General features: G+C 42.7%; 1 protein-coding gene across 1 annotated transcript in view; it reads right to left on the reverse strand.

Moving 5' to 3' along the window:
• The window catches only part of WWTR1 (WW domain containing transcription regulator 1), a 135,145-nt gene extending 114,953 nt beyond the window's left edge, over positions 1-20,192 (reverse strand). The window contains exons 1-2 of the mRNA XM_025913122.2: positions 19,923-20,192; positions 19,063-19,496 (exon numbers count right to left, since the gene is read on the reverse strand). Coding sequence (XP_025768907.1) covers positions 19,063-19,493 — 431 coding nt within the window. The 5' untranslated portion in view covers positions 19,494-19,496; positions 19,923-20,192. The remainder of the gene's footprint in view (positions 1-19,062; positions 19,497-19,922) is intronic.
• Positions 20,193-22,230: the final 2,038 nt, after the last annotated feature.

A 22,230-nucleotide genomic window follows, 5' to 3' on the forward strand; every position in this document is an offset into this window, starting at 1 on the left:
TTATAGTATAAAGAAAGAAAATAAAGCGTAAGCACTTTCCATTGGGGCATAAGATCAAGAGTTGTCTATTACTGCTAACACTCAAATTCAAATCAAACTTGTCCTATTAAATCTAATCCAAAAGTATCCATTTCTGTTTCTGACCACCCAGTAACATTCTGATTATTTCAAGAGCACGTTCAACATCAGCACTGATCTCAACAAACATTCCCTGGTACCAACATGTGCTGGGCATGAAGGAGAATACAACACCAGGTCCATGTTGTAAGAGCTGACATGTTAGGGAAATCAAATAAATCCATGTATTCAACAACAAGCCTTACACAACATGTTAATGGACAGTAGAAAAGATCAATTGCCAAATTACCCATACAGATCAAATTACTCTGGGGATCTGGAGTAGGAGGTGATCCCTTCTAGCTCCTTGGTCCAATGGGTGTTGGAGAGGAGATGGGGTTGGCTGACTGTTAACAGAGCAAGAGAGGGAAGGCATTCTAGGACGGTGAGAAAAATGACACACTACTCTTCATCAGCAGGTCCAAAGACAAGCCACTCTGTATGAAATGTGCAGAGGCCATGAACATAAAATAGAAAACTGGAGAGAGAAGCTCCCTTCAGGCCCGTCTATTAACATATTCCAAAAAAATCACTGCACAATGACAGACACATATGCCTGAGATGAAGGTGACCACCTGGAAAGGGATACAAGCCACAAGTAGAGTGCAGTCTAATTCCCTGACATTTGTATTTTTAAAGAGTTCAGATGAAGGGCAATGGCATTAGCATAATACTGGCTGTGGACTTTGGCTTTTTAACAAACGTCAAAAATGAGTTGCTCTTTTCTCTGTGTGTGTTTCCCTCACTCTCTTGGCTCATTTCTCTTTTCTCTTCCTTTATTTTTCTCTCTCCACCCTTTTCTGTGTAAATTAAAAAAAAAGAAAAAAGAAAAAAGAAAAAATCAATGCCACAAGTCTGTACGTTTAAATTCAGCCCACATGACATTTCCTTCGAGTTTAATTGCTTCCATACAATTTATATCCGCTAGTCACGCTAGACCCCAGAGTATTAAACATGCTCTTGTACAAAGAAGCTCTTGTCCTATAATAACCCCATAATCAAAGTGCGGGAATTATGGGTAAGGCCCAGCCGGATGATGGGCGAAACAAACAGGTTTTTAAATTCACCCAAAGCAGGCTTCGGGCAGGAAACAAATCAAAGCTAGCCACTCCAGCATCAGGCTTGAGAGCAGAAACCCCAGAGCACTGGCTCAAACAAAGATCTGGGCATCTCTTGCACGTTCACGGTATCTAAATGAAGTCAGATACTTTATCTTTGGGCCGCTATCAAGAGCCACCACACAATGCCACCCAAGGACACCTGGTTACATTCTCTCTGCTTTCAAGTCAGCCCATCCCAAAAAGTTCCATTGGCGGTCTCCAAAGGCTGCTCTTTCAAATATCTTTAAAATGAACAAATCATTCTTCTTTGTTATTCCGAGGAGACTAAAATGACCTCTTCCATCTCCCTATAAACGAGTCAGGCAGTATAGCAAAGGACATCTACAAACATCTCAAAGTCTCTTATAAACCCTATCTTTCCGCACACTTGTTCAACCTATCCCATTATCTTCCCCTCCTTAAACAAAACATTTCCCCAAAGTTCACCTTTGAAAGTTTACCACTGTACAGAGGCACTAACAGGACTCCTTGGATCTCCCTTACTCACCTAACCCACTTTGCACAGGAATTGTGCCTACTTTTCTTACAAAATCCCTTTAAGCAACATTGTTGGTCCTCCTACTTGTATTCAGATAAGTGCCTCTCCACCAGGATCAGAAGTTTTTAAAAAACAACAATTTTTAATTCCATGCAATCTCTCCTCATGTTCAAAATCCATTCAGAGCAAGAGCAAAACAATCTGAATTACTTATCAGATCCACACACTCACATATCAAAGGATTTATTAAACGTTTCTATAGTTTACCCCTTCGCCTATGTTTCCTTGTTGATTTTCTTTATTTTTAAATTTTTTTTAATGTTTATTTTTGAGAAAGAAACAAGAGCAAGCGGGGGAGGGGCAGAGAGAGAGGGAGACAGAATCTAAAGCAGGCTCCAGGCTCCGAGCTGTCAGCACAGAGCCCGACGTGGGACTCAAACTCACAGACCGTGAGATCATGACCTGAGCCAAAAATCACTCAACTGAGCCACCCAGGTGCCCCCTCCTTGTTGATTTTCACAGACCAATGATTTTATCTATGAATAAAGGTTAGAACCAATACAGTTTGGGTGGGATATGTTATTCTAGCCTTAGAAACTGACAGATGAAAACATTTTGCTTATTGCCAATGAACCAGTTTTGACCTATTATAATAAAAAAAAAAATCGATTCTATCACTAAAACACACTGTCATTCGACGTTTATTTATCTTTTGCACACTACACATGTGTATTATTTATTGTAGTAGTCTAGTTCTGGACATATTCAGACCCATAATCTCTTTATGTATCAAGTCACTATACAAATCACAGAAAAAATCAGATTTTTAAAACATTCATTTAGAAGCGCATACTTACATTTTGGAAAGGAAACCTTATATTTTAATGGTATGAGATATTTATTATGCAATGTCCTTTTATCTTGTTCCACAATATGACTTTTTTGTTCTACACTTGGCAGACTTCACTCTCACTGTACAAAACAGACATTGTTTTAAAAACCCATTTGTAATACGTGTCAGTACGTATGATCTTTCACTTCAGCTGAAGCAACCCCGTGGCATCAGTTTACACCTCCATGCTCACTTGGAAGTTTATAATACTCTTTTTCAACAGCTCTGGAAACTAGACTCCAAAGAGATACATACCAATCAACCAGGATGTTTACCAGGGCCCGGAAGGACCTTGCAGAACGCTTATTAAAAACTTGTTACTGATGCTTTGCTTTAAGGGCAGTATATAAGGACAAAACACTTTCGTTAGCCACACCAGGGGCCCCCTTATCCACACACAAGGTGAGCTGGACATTCCAAGGCATGTCCAACTGGGAAATGCGTGTCCTGTAATGGTTTTCAAATAATTAACTAGGGCTGGCCAACTATTAGGCTAAATGAAAAAAGCACTGTGGCAAAACATGACTCACTTCACCATGGCTAATAATTTAAAAAGGCTGTGCTGGACCATCCCCTGAGCTGCTCACCTGACAAAGTTTCAGGCAAACGTTTCAGCAATTCTGGATCTAACCTTTAAAATCGTTTCTTGAATGTTGACACTCCAAATTATCCATAATTATTGACCCTACCATCTAATCTGATCCTACTGTTAAATATCTGTTAATGATCACTGACTGCTCAATAGTTATTAAAATGTAAGCAACAGACAAATACAGAGAACAATGGATCCACTGTCTACCATATGGGTTAGGGCCTGTGGACCTTCACCAAGAACTCCGCTTTCCAAAGCCCAAAGCACAGCCCTTGCTATCTTAACACTTACAGAAATGCTACATCAATAAACTCAAGTTTAACTTTTTCATACTACAGATACCTAAACTTTTTTAAAAGCCAAAGTAAAAAAGCAATTATATGTGTAAAACACACTAGGGTGCAGCTTAACCTTTAAGTAGCTCATCCTTTCTCCATTCCTGTGTTTCCTTCCTTCAAGTTTTTCTACAATATCTATTTATAGTTGGATTTTATGTTGAAATGCACAAAAAGACAAGTACATGTTGAATGACATAATTACTTAAGAATTCGTATTTGCCAAGAGTTCTATTTGCATAGGCTAATATTTCACACAGTACATAAAGACCCATAAAAGTAGAAACAGTTGCACTAGAGAATGTGTCCTCAGAAAACAGAAGTACTTTTATAAGCAACACTGAAGTTCACTGCTTCTTTTATGATTCTTAATCCCACCTACTAACTTTACGTGTTTATACAAATCCCAAACCAGTAACAAGGCTACCAGGTGCTCCCAAATTAGCAAAATGCAGCAGAATATAACCAAACCCAAACTGCAACTCAAACCAGTCTGATATAATCAAACATGTTCCATTTACCTTATATTGTGACAGGCCTCAGACATTTACCTGCATCAGATTTGGAATCCCCTTTGCCACGTATCAGAATCAATTCCCGCAAGTGGAGAAATAAAGATAGGAAAGATAAACGTTTATCTGAAACAACAGTTACATAATATTCTGAACCATAAATTTTTAACTGATACTCACCAAACATAATCTGCTATTTTTATGGTTGCAATTAAGTATGACACATCCCAGCAATAACAGTCCTATGCACTACAAACTGCGACAAAGGCTTTACCACAGTCAGGATCGAAGACTAATTTTCCTCGTGGCAAGTGATTATCATATCAGTTAGAGTCATATTTTTACCCAAGTCTTTGAACTTATCTCGGTTAGTTATGTAACATTGATCTCTAACCTTGTTTTAACAGGCTGTTTGAATAAGCAAATGTGTGGTCTTTCCATATAGCACGGGATCTGTACAGTGAGAGAAACATGCTCCTTAGCAGGGACACTGTAAGAGTCCTATAGAGTTTATGAGAATTTGTGGGATGCCCCTTACCTAATTGAGATGTTTGTTTTCTTCATTTTTCCCTCTTCAAAAACTACTATAGAGTTAGTACCCCAGGCCCCATCCCTTGCCCTACCCTGGGGAAAAAGGAAGCCTTGGTGGAAAAACCATTCACTGAACATCTTTCAGTTCTCATCTTCCTAGATGTCTAAGAAACATGACACAGAATTAACCGTTCCTTTTTCTTGAAAGATAATTTCTTCCCTGGATTTTCTGCACTATTTTCTGCATTTCTGCCAACCTCTCTGGCTGGCTGTCTTTGTACCGAGTCAACCTGGACTTTTCTTCTCACCTGTTCAATCTGTAACCTCTCTCGGAGGGATCTCATCCACACCTAGATTAGAATAATTATATAAAAACTGTAATATATAATACATAATATAATTAGAGAGAGAGAGAGGTCTGAAAATACACATGTATCTCCCTTGGATATCTTAAATTCACCTCAAACTCAAGATTTTAATATTTTCCTCAGCCTCTTCTGAACTTACCGACTGCTTGTTACAATAAGGGCACCTCCATTCATGCCATGTGCAGTCAGCAACCCGCAAATCTTCCTTCTTGCCTCTTTTCCTCACTACCCTTATTTAATCCAACACCAAAGCCTGTCAAATTACCTCCTTAATATCCCTTACACGATTTCACTATCTATCAAATGAAGCCACTTCTTCCCTTTGCTAGAACCACCAGAGCAACTTCCCAGTGACTAAATCACTTGTATGAGTACCTTCATTCTAGAGTGGAAGACTATTCAAGTCACTGCTCCTGAACTCTCAAACTGCAGTCAGAATGTCTACCCCCATTTCATCCCAGTAGGGCCCACAGCAGAAAGCGTTTGAAAACCTGATCGGTTTTGGAGCACCAAGGACACCGACTTCCAGAACCACACAAAGCTAAATCCCAGGCTCTGAACCACAGCAACCCCAAGCCTTTCACCCTGAGACCTCTCCATCAGGCATTACATCTAGTTCTCCATAATTTAAATCATATCTACACTCAGTCCCGAGGTTACATAAGGGTCGACAAGGAACAAGAAGCACCTAAGCTGTGCTTCCCCAAAACAACCAACCGCTGCCATTGTAAATGAAGTTGTGTCATGCATAATAAAATCCCCGGAAGACGCACACGCAATTGTGAAAAGTGGTCACAGCTGAAGAGTAAAACCAGTGGGTGTACTTTTACTTTTCACTTTATAGCCTTCAGTTCTGCTTAATACTATTGCTTTGGGAAAAAGCCAGCTTTTAAAAATAAACCTAAAAGAAAAATCAAGTCAGTAAGAATTATATCTGTTCATTTTAATTACGTTTATCATTTGCTCGCATTTTCTTTTTGATGGGTTATATCAATTGCTTCTTCAAACCCTGAACTCTAGGCCACAAAATGCTTTTCATGGACAAACTGTTAAGAAAGACAAATACTCAGTATCTTACCGTTTGCAGAAAAGCCACCACAAAGCAATACATATTCTTACTAAATAATCCAGCACATGTATTCCTCTCATCACCACGTTTTGTACTGGGTCCGTAGCTGACAACGCTTGCAGGTAGAGTAGTCACAAGAAAGAGCAGGATTTGGGTTTACCTACAGTGTTCAGAACTGAAGTATATACCAAAGCGTATTTTTAAAACAATGAGCATAGGGGCCACAAAGACATAAAATATATTATGTACTAGAAAATAGATGGTATACATCCTTTCTGCCACAGAATTTGTCTTCATATTAAGACTCAAAATTCAGGGGCACCTGGGTGGCTCAGTCCATTGAGTGTCTGACTTTGGATCGGGTCATAATGTCATGGTTCACAGGTTCGAGCCCCATGTCAGGCTCAGTGCTGACAGCTCAGAGCCTGGAGTCTGCTTCAGATTCTGTGTCTCCATCTCTCTCTGCTCTCGTTCGTGCTGTCTCTCTCTCTCAAAAATAAACATTAAAAAAAATGTTTTTTTAAAAAGGTTCGATATTCAATCTTAGATTGATTATTTTTGTTAAATTAACAAGAGGTATAATGAATTGACTATTTGGTTGATACATAAAAGGTAGTTCGTTTTAAGGATGGATGGAAAAATAAAATGATAAGTACATAAATGGATGGATGGATGAAGACAAAAAGGAAAAAATTAAAAGATGCGGATCAGCACCTTTCAAACGATCTGTGGAAAAAGATCAGTGTTTTTCTATTTTCAATCTGTCAAGACTAACTAGTATGTGGTCCTATTGTGAGCGCCTTGTGTATAGCTTGGGCCATATGTGACTCATCACACAAACTTGGCACACCCAAACTACTGCTGTTCCATTAGACAATCCCACTGATCACGTGCTCAGATATCACAGCAGTATCATTTTGTTGTACAAGTTTCTAAACACTCTGGACTTCTGTATCTAGCCTGTCCTGGGCCAGTTACATACATCTGCACACGAGTGTCAGTTCCCCAACCACCCTTTGAGGAGCACAGATACTTGATCAGCCACTTCAGGCTGCCATGCCATTCATTCTGATTGGTTGGGCATCCATCTAACTGGCCAGTGCATCTGCCAGACCATGTATGCTCCTTGTATAAGAAGGGTGGGTGTAATGATTAATAGTTAGGATAGTGGATGATAGATCAATTAGATAACAGACAAGCTAAGTAGGTCATAAATTAGACAGGAGCCAGACTGCCGCTCTTTGCATAAAGGGTATCTCTGGATGAAGTGTAAATAAACAATGTTCTCTCTAAACCAGGGATCCGGGGAAGATCGGAAGAATTTATTTTTCCATTTTCATTCCTCCAGTAGTGTTTGGGCCTATACTATTTTTAAAATTAAAAAGAGAAAATCAGAAACAATCTAAATGTCCATCAATAAGGTATCAGTTAAAACAAATTGTACTACATCCGTACAATGGAATACTATGTGGTCCTTAAAGAAATAAAATAGAGTAACCATTTATGTACCGAAGAATAAATACCAAGATCTACCAAGTGAAAAAAGGTGCAGGTGAGCGTGTACAGCACATTACTATTTGCACCATACTGAAAATAGTCTAAGTGGACATATATATATACACACATGCTTATACCCACATAGAGTTTCTCTGGAAAGACAAAAGAAACCCGTGCTCTAGAGAAGGGACCAGAGGACTGGGGGAGGGTGAGACTTCTCACAGTATATGTTTTGGTACTGAATGCTTTTTTTTTTTTTTTGGTACTGAATTCTTTATCATTTACATGTATCTATTACCTATTTCAAAACTTTTGTTTTAAAGAAGTCATCTGAAAACATTTACACATGATTCAGTGTAGTGACTCAGCATGAAAAGGCTCTCAGTAGGCTTTACTAAGAGTTTAGGAAGGATGTGCCTGAGAGGAAGGCCCCCAGCTGCTCCATCCAGGCATCCTCAAGGGACCAGGGCCTAGCTGGGCTTCGGTGGGATAACTGTGCTACAAGAATCTCAATTTTCCTGTGCCCACTTGATCAGCCTCAGAGAAAGTGAGAAACTATCCAAAACCACAAGAGAGTATTCCAGGAGCAGCCAGACCCACAAGCTATTCAATTATAAGCAGAAATGGCAGATTCAGTGGGGGTGGGCCTGAGTCAAGGGTAGCCTCATAGCCTACTAACTTGGAAAGCAAAGATCACACACTACTGTGGCACAGCACAAACTAAATTGAGTAGATGGCTGATGGATACGTCTATGGATGGTCAGATGAACGGATGAACTTAATGAAAGGCTCTACTGACTCTTTTAAATCAGTATAAAATCCTTAGTTCCTCAAACAACTGGGAAGATCTCAACATAGGAGATAATGGTGGGGTCTTATGCTACCTTTAGATAAAGCTAGGATTCGAGTATCTCAAAATTAGGGGATGAGAAAATTGACATTTACTAGCAAAAAGTCAATGTGCTCAATCTAGCTGAGTGAGGTTCCAAAGTCTCAATGGGATGTACAGTCATCCACCAACCATCACTTACCTTTTAATCCAAGTCAGGCCAGACTTTTCTTGGTCTAAAAACACACCCTTGGCATTTCTGCCCTACCTCCTCTTTCCTAGAAGGCCTCTTTGCTCACCTACCCACTTTCTTCCCATTTTTCAAGGCCCACTTATGTCCAACCACCTTTACAGACTTCTCTGAAGACCCTCTCTTCATTCGTCTTCCTCTCCGCTGCATCATAGTATGAGGAACTATGATTCTAAACTTTCGGTCCGAGGGGCACGGACAAGATGAAATTACACTCCTGAGCATGGTAGATTCCCATGAGGAATGCTAGTGTACAAGCTTGCAATGCAAATGGTCAGAAGAAAGCATTAAAGGATCCCCTCCTTATCAAGCACCCACCTATTTGATGGGCACTGTGCTCAAGTTATACAATGACAGGCAAGACAAATATCAATCCTGCCCTCACAGAGGTTACAGTGTAGTGAGAAAGAGAAACAATTGAATGGAAACATGGCAGTAGTGTTACGGCTAGAGAGACACAGGGCTATGGGAGAACAATAGCCAGAGGATCTAAACTAGTGTGTTGGGGAGGGCAGGCAGGGACACCTGGGTGGCTCAGTCAGTTAAGCCTTGGACTTCGGCTCAGGTCATGATCTCACGGTTCATGAGTTCAAGCCCTGCATTGGGCTCACTGCTGTCAGCACAGAGCCCACTTTGGAACCTCTATCTCCCTCTCTCTGCCCCACCCCATACACGTGTGTGTGTGTGTGTGTGTGTGTGTGTGTGTGTGTGTGTGTGTGTGTTCTCTCTCTCTGTCTCTCTCTCTGTCTCTCTCTCTCTCTCTCTCTCAAAAAGAAATAAACATTTAAACAAATAAACTAGCGTGAAAGGCTGTGAGTCCGGGAAAATCCTCCTGCAGGAGTAGCATCGAAGCTGATGCCTGAAGGTAGCATAGGAGTCAACCAGGCAAAAAGCAGGAAAATAATGTTCCAGGCACAGGTAATAGATGATGCCAAGTTCCTACGGCCAAAGGGAGGACAGCCAATGGGAGAACTAGGAGACGTTCAGCACGGCTGCAAGTTTCAGACCTATAACCATAATAGAAACGATTGCCCTATTATGACACACCTCCCAAGAGCTTCCACCACACGGAGAGCAGCTGCTCAAGGCTCTATCCCCACATAGGTCAGGAGGCAGCTCTTTAGCCTGGTTTCGTCTGTGTTCTCCTTGTCTCCCCAGCTAGACTGTCAGCTGCCTGAGGTCAGAAAACGTGCCACATATATCTCCCCTTACAGCATACCGCAAGGAGCTAACACACAACAGAAGTTCAGTGATTTTTCATTGTCGATGCTGAAAAACAGCCAAAGATCCTTTCAGTGGCATGAAGGAAATGTCTTTGGAGATGGCACCCCCACCGCCCTCTCTACTGGGAACAATAACAGTCATAAACTTTCAGCGGTGCTTACTATGCCAGCCACAGCATGAAGCACTTTACATATATTTCCCAACTGCACTTCATCCAATACTGCCAAGAAGTGAATATCATTTCTTCCTTTCGTATTTATCATCTGCTGTGCCAGGATGGAACATTAAATAAAAGCTAGAAGTTCAGGAAGGAGTGCATGCAAATAAAGAATAAGCTGAAGGAAATTTCGTGTGACCTAAGGATCTGCCATAATCCTACTTCTTATCCTGAGGCGATATGGAGAATTCTCAGTGAAGATTCTAGGAATTACTGTGTCAGTTCATCTCTAAAGAAAATAACCCAGGGGCGCCTGGCCAGCTCAGTGGGTTAAGCGGCCAACTTCAGCTCAGGTCATTATCTCACAGTCTGTGGGTTCGAGCCCCGCATTGGGTTCTGTGCTGATAGCTCAGAGCCTGGAGCCTGCTTTGGATTCTGTGTCTCTCTCTCTCTCTGCCCCTCCCTCGGCTCACGCTCTGTCTCCCTCTCTCTCTCTCTCTCTCTCAAAAATGAATAAACATTAAAAAAAATTTTTTTTAACAAAAAGAAAGAATATAACCCAAAACAAGAAAAACAAGCAGTTCTAAAGGAGCATCCATTTAGTAACATAAGCTCCAGGCTTCAGTTACTGAGCTATGGCTAAGAGATTTCCCCACACCCTACCACACCTACCCAAATCTACGACTCCATCTTTTTTTTTTTTTCTTTAAAGATTTTATTTTTAAGTAATCTCTACATCTAACTTGGGGCTCAAACTCACAACCCTGAGATCAAGAGCTGCATGCTCCACTAAGCTAGCCAGGCACCTGGCTTCACACACTTCTCTGCTTTCATTCTCCTCCACCATTTTTATAACTCCCCCTCCCCAATTTAAAAAGAAATATGTAGGCCATTTAGAACATACAGAAAGGTAGAAAGTAAACAAGAAAAATCATCCATCATTCCAGAAAGGACCACTGTAAAATAAACATTTTGGTATCTATTCTCCTAGCGGACACACACACACATACCTTTGAAAGTAAAATCAGGATTATATTATCACAATGTACTGTATTTGTTGGTTTTCTTGTGTTATATCCCACTTGTCTGATATTTAGGACTTATTTCCAAGCATTAATAATTAACCATTAAATCAAGACATAAAAATGAAAATATAATACATATCCACAAAGCACACTGGAAAACAGAACACTGTAACTTGATTCAAATATGAAACTCTCAACTATGAAAATAATGAAAGTCACAAAAAAGGTTTCCCAGAGTATAGTCTGTAAAACATTCCTGAGCGGATGGCAGTAGATGATACTTGGAATAAAAATGTTCAAATCACATGAGTTTGTGAAATACTGACTTAAACAAAAACAAACTGGTTTTTCTGATAAGTGACTTTGGAGTCCTTAATGTACACCGTAAAATTCCAAGAGAGGGATAGAGCATGCAACATATCCCAAACTTATTGGTCCAGGAAATCCCATGTTCACAAAGCATCTGAATGGACTAGGGTTCCAAAGAACACACTTTGGAAAACACTCCTCTACTGATATTTCAATGCACTAAAACATGCACAGTCCCCCTCAGACCAGTGGAAGGGCCATCCTCTCAGAATCTGCCCTTCTTTAGGAAGCCAATTACTTCAGTCCTCAGCCTTCCAAACCACCTTTCAAAAAAATATATATATATATCCCTTGGCTTGGTTGATTCTTTTACTTCTATCACCCTTTCCTGTGGTTAGATACAACATTGAAGGAGGAAGGGAAAGGAGGAAATGATATATAAGGCTGTAATTCCTACAAGTTTTTTTTTTTTTTAATGTTTATTTATTTTTGAGAGAGAGAGAGTGTGGGAGGGAGGTTGTGGGGGGGGGGGGGAGGTGAAGAGAGGAGACGCAGAATCTGAAGCAGGCTCCAGGCTCTGAGCTGTCAGCACAGAGCCTGACAGGGGGCTTGAACTCAGCAACCATGAGATCATGACTTGAACAGATGTTGGCCGCTTAACCGACTGAGCCAGCCAGGCATCCCTACAATTCCTACAAGTCTTAAGTCAACAGGTCAACAAACAAAAACTAAGACTCAGTACTGCCTCAAACCTCTACAGCAATTTCTCTCTCATCAATCTCTGCAATTATAAAGGCAATGAGAAGCAACCTGGTTTTTTTTTTTTTCCTTGAAACTACTTTACTAACATTATTTAATGAACCCTTTTAACAAGCCCTTCAAGTGTACCTGGATCCAGACATCAATTAGGTCACCCACCCTCCCTGTCACATCTCTGTTCCCTGTAAAGTGATATGCATTTAATAATGGTGGAAAACCTGATAAGAATAAAATATAAGTAGGCACTGTAGTTATATTATCCATTGCTGGTTTGTTTTTCTCAACACCTCTCTCTCCAGCACCAAGAACTCCAAATTTGACCACCCAGACTGAGTTCAGAAACAAACTCTAATGCTCCATCCACCACTCTAGTTATCTGGTCACCAAGGACACCTAATTATAGGGTCTAATTATGGGCACCTAATTGGCATGAGGCATCATGGTGCAGGGGCATACAGGTTTTAGAATCACACAATTCTAATCCCATCCCTGCCACTCACCTGATATGTGACCCTGGGCCATTTACTCAACTTCACTGAGCCTCAGTTTCCTCAAAAACAAAATGAGGTAGTAATATGTACCTATTCACAGGGTCACTGTGAGGGTTAACAAAAAGTATATACGTGAAAGCACCTAGGATTATGAGAAAAAAGTTTCTACACACACGTTGTGAGTGTGCTCCACAGGGGATTCTGATGTTGTGTCTCTGGAAAGCATGGACTCAGCTCCCTGCCTTGTCTGGCACAGAGCAGGCCATCAAATGTCACTTACCTCCCCTCCTCTTCTCTCTCCACTTCTTGATCCCTCCGCCACTCACATCTCCCACCTTACACACAAAATGGCCCAAGTGGTAGCCATGAGCCAGATTCCAAAAAAAATGAAAAGTAGACCCTCCTCAGAAGGGACTGGGTATCCTCTACCCAAGATGCTAAAGTAAAAGGGTACCCACGGTGGACATTCCCATTTAGGTTTCTTAACAGGAAAACTGACTCCGTCTTATTTTAAATTTACAAACTTGACTTGCAATTCCAGATCTAGGTTGTCGTCCACAGCCGTAACTATAACCAAGAGTCACAACCAGCTTAACCTATTGCCAAAGTTTCTGCATCTGATTTTGGCCAGGTAGAGAGTGCATGTGTGTGGAGAGAGAGGAAACGGGAGGCAAGAACAAACTTGTCCTGAAAGCCTGCTAGATGCCAGACACTTCAAATATGTTATCTTATCTAGTCTTTCAAAATACCACGAAATAGGTATTACTATTACTAATAGGTATTTTACACACAAGGAAACTGAGGCAGCTGGCAATATTTTTTTAAGGACAAAAGGCCCTTCACAAAAACTACATTATACTGCCATCCAAAGGTAAACAGAAAAAAACAAGCCAGAGTCAGTTCTTTTCTTTTTTCTATAATTTTTTTTTTAACATTTATTCAATTTTTGAGAGACAGAGAGAGACAGCACGAGGGGCAGAGAGAGAGGGAGACAAACTGTGAGATCATGACCTGAGCCAAAGTCGGACACTTAACCGACTGAGACACCCAGGTGCCCCCAGAGTCAGTTCTTCTTTAAAAAAATAAATTTAGGGGCACACACACAGTTGATGAGTTTGAGTCCCACATCAGGCTCTGTGGTGACAGCTCAGAGCCTGGAGCCTGCTTTAGACTCTGTGTCTCCTGCTCTTTCTGTCCCTCCCTGCTCATGCTCTCTTTCAAAAATTAAATTAAATTTTAAAGAAAGAAAGAAAGAAAGAAAGAAAGAAAGAAAGAAAGAAAGAAAGAAAGAAAGAAATTTAAAACAAGTTGTTTTTTTTAAGTTTGCTTATTCATGTTGGGGGGCGGGGTGAGGGAGAGAATAACAAACACGGATCACAATGTAAGCGCAGAGCCTGACACGGGACTGGATCCCATGAAATGTGAGATGGTCACCTGAGCCAAAATCAAGAGTCGGGTGCTTAACTGACTAAGCAACCCGGGCACCCTTAAAACAAATTTTTAAATAAATATTTTTTATTAAAAAGGATTTGAGGGGCTCCTGGGTCTCAGTGGATTGAGCCTCCGACTTCAGCTCAGGTCATGATCTCACAGCTCGTGAGTTCGAGCCCCGCATCACACTCTGTGCTGAGGGCTCAGAGCCTGGAGCCTGCTTCGGATTCTGTGTCTCCCTCTCTCTCTGCCCCTAACCTGCTCACAGTCTGTCTCTGTCTCTCTCAAAAATAAATAAACATTTAAAAAAAAAAAAAAAGGATTTGAAAATGTTACCTCCCACAAATATATATTTTTTTAATGTTTACTTAATTTTTTGAGAGAGAGAGACACAGAGTGTGAGCAGAAGAGGGTCAGAAAGAGAGCGAGACACAGAATCCGAAGCAGGCTCCAAGCTCTGAGCTGTTAGCGCAGTGCCTGATGCGGGGCTCGAATTCAGGAATGGTGAGATCAGACCTGAGCCCAAGTTGGACGCTTAACCGACTGAGCCACCCAGGCACCCCTAGTAAGTTATTCAAGCATGTACTCCAGCAAAATGAGGGCATAAACCAACAAAGAGGAGGACATGAGAAAAGGAAATACTACTTTCAGCCACAGAGAGAAGAAAAGAGAAGTCCCAAGATGACAGCTCTGTTGTAAGCCTAGAGAACAATCAGAATCCAGAATGGCACAGAAAGGTAAAAGAATCTGGGCATAAAAGCTTAGGGAAACAAGACTTGATAGAACTGATGGGATTTAGAATCTAAAAAATTTTGAGAGGCAAATAATATATAAATATATAAAAAGGCAATTAGAACTACTTGAAACAATGTTTAAGAAAGTCAAGGTCCAATTATGAAGAAACTAAAAGGTGATACAAATTTAAACAAGTGATGAAGAGTTTGATGAAAAGAAAGAATCCATTTGACCTTGGTGCTTCACATGTTCTCCTGTGACTGGCCAGGAATCCTGACACCAGACCCAATGTAACAAGTCTAACATTTAATCTTAATATAAAAGGCATTTAAATTATATTTACAGAAATGTACTAATATAAATGTCTCCAGATTTTCAACTTTAATAATAATTTATGAATAAAAAGGTCAATTTAAGAGCAAAGCACAAAACTTTTATTGATTATGGGTTCAGGGCTTTGGGCTATTGAGGTGTGATCACAAAAAGAGAATGGTAGAACAGGTATCCCCCCAAACCTTCTTGACTTACATAATGGGGAGTCAAGAAACACTGTCAAAAATTGACAAAAAATAACAAAGGTGATCTAACAAACTAAAAACAATCTAAATATCAAATTTAGGAGAGGAAAAAAATAGTTTAAGAAGCTAAATTCTCATTTTCAATCAGAAGTTAAAAGCTGATGATAAATCAAAAAAAAATGTGGTAAAAGCACATCAGGGTTAAAGAGGTAACAATCTAAGAATTAAGTACAGAAACAGTTAAAAAAAAAAAAAACTAAAAGGCTCCTTCTGTGAGCCTTGAGGTGAAGGAAACCATTGTTTTTCAACAAAAGTCCTTCTGTACTATTGGATTTGTTACCAAGTGCATAGATCACTTTGACAAAAATAATTTTCTATGACACGTTTCAGAAAAGGCAAAACACTAAAATTATTACTAAAAATTGGGAGTGGCAGGCAAATGCTATAATTGAAATTGTATTTAAGAGCGAGGGTAAAATATTTTTTCCTATAGAATGTTATTCAAATAAAATTTTTCTGTAAGAAGGTAAGGTTCAACTGAAGCCAAATTTTTTTCTTCTTTGTAATCCTCTACTTTCCGGTTTATGTGTAATAAACATGTATCCCATTTATAACCAGAACTTTTTTTAATTTTTAATGTGATCAGTGGTCAAAGTCAGTGTGCCTGGTGGCTAAGAGCCCAACACCTACACCCCCCAGGCCTGACTTATGAGCTTAGAAGACAGTGGGAACAGTGCAGCAATTTTCAGAGGCTGTGTGTTTTAACATCAACATCTCCACTTTTACATGTGGCCCTAAAGAAACAACACAGGAAAGGTGTGACGGCTCAGGGAAGGTCCCCTTTAAGAGATAACAGAAAGTCATTACATCATATACCTAGGAACAATCTTACCTAAGTAAATGACAAAAAGCTTTTTAAAGCTTCTTAAAGTCCAGGCTTTGTTTCCCATAAAGCTCATTGTTCAGCAGGGGAAGTGACATGGGGGATAAAGGTGGGAGTGAGGAAAATGGAAAACTGCTCTGTAAGTAGAGGTCAACAGATCCAGTCCAGAGTCTGCCATTAAATAACCACGTGACTTTTCCAAAGTCATATGGTCACTTTCTAGCCAAAAAACAAAACAAAACAAAAAAACCTGGCCCTTATTATATCTAAATACTTTAATTTCTCATTTATAAAGGCGCTCTCTCTCTCAACTGATATAATCAATAATAGGATGTTATTGGTAGCCCCATCTCATAGATGATGGAGCAAAGCAGACTTTATGAAAATTCAGGGTCAGTTGTCACCGTTTTTCAAGCTTCTATTTAATCTGTCAAAATACGTTGCCTTTGGAGGCTACATAACAAAGTATGACATACAACATTTTAATGTACTCCATTGTTAAACACAGCCCCCCCCCCCCCAAATTCAGAGAACTCCTGGCAGATTTCTTATCTTGAAAGACAATAGTCATGATGACTTAATTTCTTAAATTCCCTTAGCTACCTGGCCAAATAGTTTCCAGGGGCCATATCAAATCACGCTAACCTATTCCCTCCACATTTTTTCAGCTGTGGTCTTCACTGACTATCCAAAGTGAAATGGAGATATGTTCCGCTTTGGGCTGTGAAGTGGCTGTAGTTGTGGCGGATGGACAAATGAATCAGAGGCAACTTTCTCTAAACCCAAAGCTAACTTCCATTTTTGCCCTAGTTTCAATCATTCAAAACGTGTGCATAAATTTTTTTGCTCTTTGGGGGGTTCTTTTTTACCTGGCTTTCCTCAGATATTAGGCAAGCCTAGCTCTTACTTCATATATTTAATAACCACAGTTATACTGATCATGTATTATATATTTGTGGTGTGCATATTTATAAACACAGCTTAAAAGTCATTTGAGACCAAAAAAGATCCCCCTAAATTACTGTAAATTATCGCAACTTTTTCTATTTGTATTTATTACTAAACCCATTTCTATAAAAGTCACAATAAATATGCAAAACTGCATTTACCTAAGTAAACTTAATATAATATTATTTTAGAGCTTTATGTACCATAGAAATTAAGGTCATCCTTTAGAACAATACCATCACATTTAGAAAAATGTCATGTTATTACATCACATACTTGAATTCCACCAGCCATTCAGAAGCCAAAGCATTGACTACATGTCCACACTAACACTCAAAGACTGGGAGGAGGCCAGATGTGGAATAAAATGCCCATCAAGTATGTTTCAGGACAAGTGCTTCTCAGCATCACACCAACCCCAGAAACAAAATTAAGAACTCCTCCTTGCACAAGATGTCAACAGGTTTGGGATGGGGAAGAATTGGTCACCAGGATGAGTCCAAAACTCGGCTATACTAAACTGCATCCACTACTGTATATTTGTTATCAGTGCCAACTGACAGCAATCAAAGTATCAAATGTGAACACCAAAGAAAGGCTTGATTATATATTTTTTAAATAGCACATAATGTCTTAGCATAACTTTTAAACTGAGGCTTCTCCATCAAATATGGGCTTTAAAATAAACTCTAAGGGGGTGCCTAAGTGCCTCAGTTGGTTAAGCGTCTAACTTCGGCTCAGGTCATGATCTCACGGTTTGTGGATTCCAGACCCCGCGTCGAGCTCTGTGCTAACAGCTCAGAGCCTGGAGCCTGCTTTGGAGTCTGTGTCTCCCTCGCGGTCTCTGTCCCTCCTCTGCCTGAGCTCTCTCTCTCTCTCTCAAAAATGAATAAACGTTAAAAAAATTAATAATAAAATAAAATAAATAAAAGCTAAGGCAAGTTCTAAGACGAGGAGTTTCCCTCCACGGCAGAGAACTGCCAACCAGTGCAAGGCAATCATGAATCAAGTGGACCAGCTGGCACAACCTCCATCTAGACCATCAATAGCCTGACCCACCCCCCACCCTTGACCTCACTGGTTACATTTCAAGTTCCAACTTGATTTCTCTTCTGTAATAGAATTATCTTAGGGTACCATAATTGAAACAATCTTCTTCATGTCTGTGAATGTATTTTCCTGTACAGTCTAATTTGAATCTAATGTAAAAGTCATTACATCAAAAAGCCCTAACAATGTGGAAGGAAAGAAGAATGACAAAACAGGCTCCTGATTTGATGGTATTTTAGGTTACTAAGTGCGACACAATAAAACTCCTGACCCAATTTCCACACAATTGATTTTCCAGCCCACAACTACTTCACCACCGAGTTGCTCATTACATCACTGTGCTGTGTGGTCATTACATCACTCAGCTGGGAGCAATAAGGCCTATCAGGCAGTGTTCGCTGCTCTAGCTTGCTTTTCCCAAGAATGGAGAGACTGCAGACCACCTACACTCCCAAAAGTCCCCCTCTTTCCCAAGCCTCAGAAATTTTCTCGAATTTATTTCCGTGTCACATCCCAATGGACCAGGCTTGGGGGCATCTGACTTGGAGTGGACAGGTAAGGGTGTAAGGGTTTGTGCCCAGAAGTCTATATCAATATTCCAGATTCAGGGAAACCTATGTGTTTCAGGAGAATCACTCCAAAACTTTTTTTTTTTTCTCCTCTTACCTCTATGAGTTTCCAGGTCTGCAATCTCTTGGGACTTCCAGGACCCCGGAAGAACCTTTCCGGACTCTCTACTTCTGACCCTTTACCATTCCAACACCCAGAGACTCACTCCCTATTTCCAGTTTCCCTTATCTTTCGGAAAGAAACGTGTAAGGGCACACAGACAGAACACACACACACACACACACACACACACACAAACGCAACGCACACCAACAAGCATGCGCACCCTGGGCACCGAGACTCTGTGCCCCCCTGGCTTCAAGCTGACTTACTTGAGGAAGTACCTCTGGCCAGTGGCCGTGAAGGTCATCTCCCAGCCCGGGGGCAGCGGCAGCTCGTCGGTCACATCGTAGGACTGCTGGCGGAGGTGCGCATGTTGCTGCGCTGGACTGCCTGCAGCCCCGGCGCCGGTGCCCAGCTGCAGGGACGCGGGCGACGAGTGCGAGCGGACGTGCTGGGCGCCGCTGGCTAGCCGGGGCCCAGGGTGGCCGCCGGACGAGTCGGTGCTCGATTGGCGCGAATGCGAGCCAGAGTCAGGCTCCTTGAAGAACGACTCGGGCAGGATCTTCTTCCGCCACGAGCTGGGCTTGGGGTTCATGACCGAGTTGAAGAGAGCTTCGAGGTCCGTGTCTAGGTCCTGCGTGACGTGGATCACTTGCTGCCCGGGTGGCGGGAGCGGAGGGGGCACCGAGGCCGGATTCATCTTCTGCAAGGAGAAAGGAGGGCAGATCAGCCTTTCATTTAAAGTCGGAGGAAGGGGTTCGGGAGCAGAATAGAAACAAAAGAAAAAGTGGAAACAGATAGGTGTCCGCCTCAAAATCCCAGACACTCAGCGGTAAGGCCAGCCGGATGGGGGAGGGGTCCCTCCAAGGCTGGAGAATTATGCAACTTTCTTGAAGCAAATAAGTGGCCGGGAGGAGGAGAAGAAGGAAAGGCGGGGGAGGGGGAGTAACTGCACTCAGGAGGTTGCTGCACTGCTGGTGGCAGAGGACAGGTCGCAACTTTCCCCGGCAGGCAGCCCCCCAAAGTTTAAACCCAAACCAGCTCCACGATGTCTCGACGCCGGAAGCCCAAGGAGCCCAGGCACCCCGGGGTGGAGCGGGGTGAGCGGGCGCGCTCCAGCGGGCTCTACCTGGGCGCGCAGCGAAGCCGAGTCTGGGCGTGCGGCAGCCGCCGTCCCGCCCGAACTCGCCGTCGGGCCTCAGTCGCTCGGGTGCGTCCCGAGCTCGCAGGGATGTAGCTGGGGCCCGGCTGGCAAATCCCGACTCGGAGCCTGGCAGCCGAGGGACTTCGGCTCTCACATCCCCCGAACTGGCCTCAGGCGTTCGCGCCCCGCGAGAAGGAGGCGGAGGAGAAGCAGACAGCGCGGCCGCCGCGGCTCCCGGACTGTCCCATAAACAAAGTTTGGAGCGAACTCCCACTCTCAGAAAAGAGGCGGGCCCGAAAGTTGAGCTGTTGAATTATGCATGACCTTCAAGTCCTGAGCCTGCCTGCCTCCTCTCGTCCCTCCCCTTCCTTCTCCTCCAACGTCTCCTCCCCCACCCGGCTCCAGAAACCCCTGGGCGTGTTAGGTACTTTGCTGGGTAAGAGGAGACCGGTGCCCCCCACCCACTCCTCCCGGGCGCGCGGATCTCTCCCGCGGAGCCCTGGACCTGCATTCCTTTGAGTTTACTACGGACTTAGGGCGGGATCAAAGGGAAAGTGGCCTGCGCCTGTTTAATCAAGGACTTGTGGACCGAAACTAAGGCTGGGGGCGGCGGAGGGCACGCGAGTGAGCGGCCCAGGCCGAGGAAGGGCCGGTCCTGGGTGCCGCGCCCTCCCTTCCTGCGCCGCGGAGAGGCCTGGAGCGCGCAGAGCGCCGCACTGATCCGAGATTCTGCCTGAGGGCGGGCTCGGGTGCGCCCTGGCGCGGGGAGACAAGGCCAGCCTTTCCACGGGAGTCTGCTTAGCGCTTGTGACCATATTTGGTCTGGCGAGGAGGCATCTTGGCTGTTTGGCTTGCAGTTGTCTGCTAAAGCGCAGACGGTGCCCAGAAAGTGCCTCTGTCACTAGAGATGCGGATTCGTCAATGGGTGCGTTGTAAACAAACAACGTTCAATCCATTCATCCATCCTAAGTCTCCTCTACGGGTTCCTCAGGTCACTAGAAATTGAAGAAGAAACCTGGTCAAAGCTGGGTGCTGGAAAGAGAGAGCAATCGCGCCCCCCTCCCCCGCGACATCCGCGCGGTTGTGGGAGGATTGGAATGTCCCTGACGCTCTCCAGAGAGCCTGGAGCCGGGATGGAACCCGAGCAGGTGGCTGGGAGTAGAGAGGGTGCGCCAGTGACCCGGAAAAAACCACCCACCCTCCTACCGACTGGATCTAGGAGAGGGGTGGAGACCCCCAGCCCCTAGATCTAGCCTGGCGAGACAACTGCGGGAAGTAGGAGGCGGCCTTGGCCTTCGGTGCAGCTCAATTCCTTCGTTCCCTAGTCCCCACTCCGGGCTGGGGAAAGGGGGAGGGGGAAGCGGCTGCGAGGTAAGTCACGTTTGACAAAGCCCCTACCCCACCCCATTTGATTCAAACAGAAGTTTATGAAGTAAATCAAATGAGGCAATATACATACAACCGGGACTTCGCAGTGGTTGGACTTAAGATTTCTTGACTTTAGGATGGTGCAGAAAGGATATACGTTCAAACTTTACCTCGGATTTTGAATTTTGATCTTTCCCCACCCAAGCTAGCGATACGCAGTACCAACCTTTCCTGATGCTGGGCAGCAACAGCCACAGCTCCTGCTCAGCTCTGCCCTCAGAAGGGTAAACAACTTACATCTGCAGCTATTCCATAACCCTGTAACAATTGTCATTCGCTTTCACACAGTAGTCAATAAGTTACTGGAGACATTCCACACTTTATTATACAATGGGCTTTGCGTGAGATGATTTTGCCCCGCTGCAGGCTAAGGTTAAGTGTTCTGAGCACATTTAAGATAGGTGAGGCTAAGTTATGATGTTTCCCTATGAAATGCATTTTCAACTTACGATATTTTCAATTTACAATGGATTTATCAGGACCTCAGCCTACCTAAATCAAAGAAGATATGTAAAACAATTTGAAGAGCACCTAGCCATCTGTAGACCTGCTTGTTAAATAAAATAGAATTGTATTAAGTGCAAGTATTGTACCTCGACATTTTTATAAGGGTGAAATAAAGTCAAAATCTGGAGTTGCCTTGAAGGAGAAAAGTTTACAGGAAAGGCAAGACCACCCCATAGTTTTGCCTTGGCGACAGGGGAATACTATATTTGGGGGCCATTCCCTGAATGGCTACTCCCTGTCAGTGCCCACAGTAGAGCAGAGCCACCAAAATGAGGCACCCCTCACCCCATCATCTGCACTTGAAGGTGTGTTCCATTTCCAGACTCCCCACAGAGTGGGAAAAATCAGGGCTGCCTTA

This window comes from Puma concolor, chromosome C2, assembly GCF_028749965.1.
Source record: "Puma concolor isolate L17-30 chromosome C2, mPumCon1.1.hap2, whole genome shotgun sequence".
Lineage (NCBI taxonomy): Eukaryota > Metazoa > Chordata > Mammalia > Carnivora > Felidae > Puma > Puma concolor.